This window comes from Myotis davidii, unplaced genomic scaffold (assembly GCF_000327345.1).
Source record: "Myotis davidii unplaced genomic scaffold, ASM32734v1 scaffold266, whole genome shotgun sequence".
Lineage (NCBI taxonomy): Eukaryota > Metazoa > Chordata > Mammalia > Chiroptera > Vespertilionidae > Myotis > Myotis davidii.
In genome coordinates, this window is record NW_006300032.1 from 2,535,933 (window position 1) to 2,542,408 (window position 6,476).

At 39.3% G+C, this 6,476-nt stretch overlaps 1 protein-coding gene across 1 annotated transcript in view; it reads left to right on the forward strand.

The window, feature by feature from the left end:
- Positions 1 to 6: 6 nt before the first annotated feature.
- Positions 7 to 6,476, forward strand: part of PERP (PERP, TP53 apoptosis effector) — a 13,914-nt gene continuing 7,444 nt past the window's right edge. The window contains exon 1 of the mRNA XM_006776192.2: positions 7 to 223. Within this exon, the coding sequence (XP_006776255.1) occupies positions 10 to 223 (214 nt within the window). The 5' untranslated portion in view covers positions 7 to 9. The remainder of the gene's footprint in view (positions 224 to 6,476) is intronic.

Below are 6,476 nucleotides of genomic sequence, written 5' to 3' on the forward strand. Positions count from 1 at the left end.
GCCGTCGAGATGCTGCGCTGCGGCCTGGCCTGCGAGCGCTGCAGGTGGATCCTGCCCCTGCTCCTGCTCAGCGCCATCGCCTTTGACATCATCGCGCTGGCCGGCCGCGGCTGGCTGCAGTCGAGCGACCACATCCAGACGTCCTCGCTGTGGTGGCGATGCTTCCACGAGGGCGGCGGCAGCGGGTCCGAGGCGGATGGCTGCCAGAGCCTCATGGAATACGGTGAGTGCCGCCGGCCGCCGCCTCCGGGAAGTCCTCCGGGGAGTTCTACGGGGGTGCGCCGGCGCAGTGGGAGTGCCCGGCCTTCGCCAGCCGCCCTTTGGGAAGGGACTGCACAGGGTTAGGAATAATGGGTGACTTAAAAAAATAAATCCGTTCAGAGTTTAGCTTTAGCTTCATGCCTCCGATCTGAACAAAACATAGCAGTAGCGGCTTTGAGTGGCCCAAGCCAGGATCAACACCGGAAGAAAATGACCCGGTTCAAACAGAGCTTCTTCGTAGGGTTTGTCGGTTCCGTGCAAAAGATGTTTTCAATTATTTGAAAAGGCTCCATGAGTGAATACAATAAACAAAGCATATATTTTTTGATACCTACTGAAATTTATTCCCATTCCGCCTTCTCCTATGGTTCTTATGATTAAAATATATGTATTTTAAATACCGGCCTTCCCTAATGTTGGCATAAAAGCTCTCTTGATGAAAATCTCAGCTGTTACAACTTCAGGCGATACTGTACTAATATTCAATGCTTCAGGCTAGTTTTTGTCTGGGGGCGGGGGGAAGGGTAGTGGTGTTTTTTTGCTTTAAGCACTGCCTTGCTGTTTAGAAAACTTTATTTGAATGTGATTTTAATTGAAAAAGCAAACACATCTTCCACACCAGCAAAATGAAGCAGAGTTAACACATATAGAGCGTCCCCCTAAAAATGTATACACACACTTTGAATAATCACAAAGGCAGTGTTTATTAAAATACATTTCATTTTAAAATGGAGCTATTGGCTGTTAAAGCGTGTATACATTTTTGGGGACACTGTATATTGAAGACAGAGTATTTCATTTTTCCCGCATGGAGGAAGCCTCCGTGCTTAACATGTTGATAGAACAGACCCCAGAGGAGCCTGGTTTTGTCTGATGCTACCCCTGCTAACTGGTAGATGTGAAGAACAGCTGGGTTTAAGTAGGAGCGAAATCAGAAGTTTAAAGCCAAATATTACTCACTGGGACCTTACCAGCCAGGTTTAATAGTTTTAAACCTTAAACCGAGAAAGACAGGTCACCTACCTTTTTTCATTTCCTTCTGGGACCAGAGACTTGACCGGCCCCCCCTCCCCTCCAACCCTCAAATGGCCCAGAGCTTCCAACCAAACTGTTTGTTTCTAGGGCCCTCTATCTGGGGCTTGGTGCTGATTCTTAAGGACTGTGGAATTGTTTTCAGGCTCCCACCATGACCTTTTCTCTTCTCAAAAAGGAGGCATGGTTCTCATTGGCAGGTCATAAAAGGTAAAGACTGAAGGGAATTCCTGCTTTCCTTAAAGTGTGTTTTTCTTTTCTTAAAACACAAACAGCATTATTGAATTATTGAAACAGCATTGTTGTATTATTGAAAGTCTGTTAGGTTTTTAATCGAGTTAACACACACACACACATATATATAGAGTGTCTAATATATAGAGAATTCATTTCTTTGAGATAATATACCTGTATTTTAAAATGCATTCGAATTTAGTAGCTTGTAGGGGATTTAATAGGTCTGCTTAAATAGGTGTGTTTTTTAAACAGACTATGATAATCACTCCAAAGACTAATACAGACCCCAAGAATACTCAGCAATACTATACATATGAAATAGAAGTCAGTGCCCTGTGGGGATTGGGGTGCTGGCAGAACCCCATCAGCACTATTGCTGGGATGGGACCTGACCTGCAAGGCGTTGCCTGTGATCACAGCCCTCCTGAGAAACACACACAATGCAGTTTTTCTCTTCTTTAAATTAAATTGTACATTTTTTAATTGAATTTATTGGGTGACATTAGTTAATAAAATATATAGGTTTCAGGTGTACAGTTCTATAGCACTTCATCTGCATATTGTGCGTTCACCCCAAGTCAGGTCTCCTTCCTTTTTTCCTGAACTTGCAGGATGAGCTCACTTTCCTAGGGTGTGGCCCTTTCAACCTCAGGTTGATGGACTGCTTTGTATTTGGAAGGGAGTAAGCAGGCTTTGTTTCTCGGTTTAATTTTTTTAATTAGACAGAAGTCTAAAGCATTAACTCTTTTTTTTCAAACTTTAATTTCTTTATTGATTAAGGTATTACATATGTGATCTCCTCCCCATAACCCCCCCTCCACACACACACACACACACACTCATGCCCTCACCCCCCTGTTGTCTGTGTCCATTGGTTGAGCTTATATGCATACATACAAGTCCTTTGGTTGATCTCTCCCCCTTACCCCCACCCTTCCCTTTCCCTCTGAGGTTTGACAGTCTTATCGCTGCTTCTCTGTCTCTGGATCTATCCCTATTCATCAGCCTATGTTCACTATATTCCACAAATGAGTGAGATCATGCGGTATTTATCTTTCTCTGACTGGCTTATTTCACTTAGCATAATAAAGCATTAACTCTTGATTGTAAAGAAAACATTGATCCAGTGTATATAGATCCATTTAAAAGAGAAACTGGTTTTTGGAAAGTTCAGTTTTCCAAGTGAGTCTTAAATCTATTACTATAGATTAGGTGACTATGGGAAGGAGAAAATAGATATGAATTCACCAGGAGAGGTCCGTTTAGGGCTGTTGTAGTCAAGGAGGAGTGGGAGTATTTATTATTACTTCTGCTCCACTTCCTGGCAAGGACTGTTCATTAGTTTTGCCTCACAGGTGCAGCCATTGTGCCTACATTGTAGGGCGATGATTTAGGCATCTCTGAACCCTGGAGATTTTCAGAGAGCCTTAATAAGGTCTTGCTGAAAACAGTATGTTTATACTACTTTATCTAAAGTGTAGTAAGCAGTTTACACACACTCCTACATATGAATAAACACATAAGGACTAAGGTGGATGGCTCTAATTAAAATGATATCTCAATATAAAGAATTGAGTAGGTACATCCATTTTTTTAAAAAAAAAACTTCTCCATATGTACTAGAAAATAAACATTGTGATTTACCACTGAAACTAATAAGTTTACCTTTTTATTACAAAGTGCTTCACCATTCCTTATTGATATTCATAATGTTTATTTTTAAATTTTTATATATTGACTTGAGAGAAAGAGAAACATTGATTTGTTGTTCCACTTATTTATGCATTCATTGGTTGATTCTTATATGTGCCCTTGACCGAGAATCAAACCCACAACCTTGGTGTATCGGAACAATGCCCTAACCAACTGAGCTAACCCGGCCAGGACCATAATATTAATACATTAATTTCGGTATTAAAGACAGGTTATTCTTGGCAAGTATTGGCATTAATACTAAACAATACAGACTTTTTAAATAGAGAGGTATGTAGTTCCTTAATATTATATAAAAAGCAGAATATTATATTCTTTTCCATTATTAACAGTTTCTTAAGAATTTCAGATTACCATATTACCTCATTTTTCTCATAAATGAGCCAAATTACATGCTGAGTATGTTCTTTTCATGATGGTAACAACTAAATAAATACCCAGCTTTACAGATACCTGTTTGAATTTTTCAAAACTCATGGTTTATATTTCTCAAAACTGGAAAAAATATCTAGATTTAAATATTGAAATGATCATTCTTATTTCATGTATAAGTAAAATACCTCAGGAGAATATTTTAAGCGTCAGTGGTGTAGATTTCAAATCTTAAGCAAGCTCCAACTTGTCAGGGCGGAGAAGAATAGAGAGGAATGTGTGCACCAAGAATGAAAGTGGGGAGTCGGTGTTGAAGAGCCTCTGCCTTGTCTGGGCAGAAAGAAGTGCAGAGCCTCATTTTTACAAAGGTGCCCTTTGATGCCACAGAGCGCCCTGAATGTTTTTATTTTGTTGTGTGTGTGTGTTCTGTTTTGTTTTTAACATGACATCATTCTTGGATAAGTCAAAGAATCAGAGTATTATCTGAAACATTTTTAGATCATTTAGCCCTATGGTTCTTAAATGTACAGGAAATGAGAAAGATAAGTATGAAGTTAATAGCTTTACATTAGGCTAAATTCAATTTAAGGGATTGCATTTTGAGATGATGCTCTTGTGGCTTTTGGTGGGGGCAAGGTGAAATATTAAAATGTTCTTATTTTATGAAATTGCGTGTTAGTAGATAGATTACTCTTTGTGGGCATGTGTTTACATCCTTACATGGCAAAATTAAGTAACTGGCCACTCTCAATTGGTTTTCATAGTTTAAAAAATATATATATTGATTTTTACAATCTTGAACCAGTGATCTAGCCCAGTGCACTCCACATTTGCTGCACGTACCATTAACCTCAATCCCTCGTTAGTGACCTGAGTTGTCTTCTCCCGGTAAACAGACACAGACTCCTAGACAAGCAGAATTAGAAGGGAATAAGAGTACACCTATTCCAGCTTTCTCCAAGCTCTCTCAACACCACCCACGGCCCATCTGAGCTTCTTCCCTTTGTTCAGCAACTTAATTCAGTTCTCTTCTTGATGCTATTTGTTTAAAAGCACTTCTCTTCTACCATCTTCTACCCACGGAGCTGAAACACGCTTCTCTGTAAATTCTACTTTGTGGCCTTCTTCTGTCTGAAGGACTTGTATGTAAGGGTAGATCCTAAATTCGCTGCTGTTTATCTTGTGTGAATTCGGGGTACAATTCCCTGTTTTTGCATCTTCCTGTGTAGGAAGCTTTCACCATTCTGCCTTTAAAAGACCATGAAAGGGTAAAGTCTCATAGTTCTGTTAAAACACCATGGTAAGGAGTTATGGTCTGGCTCTGCTGCAGGAGAAATGCAGAGCATGTTAGGAATCTCACACCAACTGTGGAACTCGCCTGGGTGACCCTGTCGTTCCTCCTTTAAAGCCACTCCTGCCTTCCAAAACCTGCAAAATAGCTTCTCTCTATGCAGATTTCTTTGAAGGCCTCTTCAGTGTTGTCCTGTAATTGCTACTCAAAGTGTCGAAGAACAGCAGTATCAGCATTATCTGGAGGCTATTGGACACACAGTGACTCAGGTCCCACCTACTGAATTGGAATCTGTAGTTGAACAAGATCCCCAGGTGATTCCTAAGCACCTTTAAGTTTCAGAAGCACTGGCCTGTATTCCTGCAGATTTTTTCCTCACTGAACATGCAACAGTCTTTTTGAATATGTCATCCACCCATGCTTATATTTCTTTATAGATCGGATCTTTTATTTTTTTCAATTACGATTTTATCCAGTTTTCAGTTGTGACTGTATCATCTAAAGAATCCTATAGAAACAACATGAAAGAGATCTGACAACATTCAGATTCAGTAGATGGGGCCTTTGATATTATTCACAGATGAATCCTTTGTTCTGGAAAGGGAACCTACTCTAGTTGGGTAATAGGTTGGTATCTGCAAGGCACTGAATAAGGGGCTAGACTACAGGCTGTTTTGGTTAATGTGTAGTGCCCACATGTCAAACTGCTGAAAAATGCAGAAAACCATTAAAGAAATGCTAACTCAAAAACATTTCCTATGAAAACTCAGAGTTTCTTTAGCGACCATAGAATTATTTCCATGTTGTTGATTTAATGTTGAATCTTTGCAAGCCAGAGAAAAATTTGATAAGCATTCTTCATCTAAATGGATCTTTAATGAATCTCATTTAAAAGAGGATTTATAATGCTGCTGGTTTCTTTGATAATGTGAACTTCTCCAAGTGGTATTTAGAAGATAAACTTATGACATAATAGATTATGTATATAAAACACCAAATGTATTTTCCCTTAAGGATACAAAACAAATAAACAAAAAACTTTCCTATAGGGAAACTGTTTACCTGGAGTATTGTATGCTTTTGTGGCCTCAATTCAGAGAATAATAATTGACAATGAGAGTCCTGCCTCCCTACACACACACACACACAATTAGGAAAGGCAATAAAATTTAAAGTGCATAAAGTAATAATGTCTTCACAATAGATCAAGATGGACAGTCTGCCTTTGAAGAACTGAGAACCAGCTGTTGAATCATAGACAAAGTAGCTTTAGGACAAGTTTTAAAAGTCAACATTTTCCATTAGGGTTGGTAAATATGGTTTAGTATAGACCAGTGATGGCGAACCTTTTGAGCTCGGCGTGTCAGCATTTTGAAAAACCCTAACTTAACTCTGGTGCCGTGTCACATATAGAAATTTTTTGATATTTGCAACCATAGTAAAACAAAGACATATTTTTGATATTTACTTTATATATTTAAATGCCATTTAACAAAGAAAAATCAACCAAAAAAATGAGTTCGCGTGTCACCTCTGGCACATGTGTCATAGGTTCGCCATCACTGTTCTA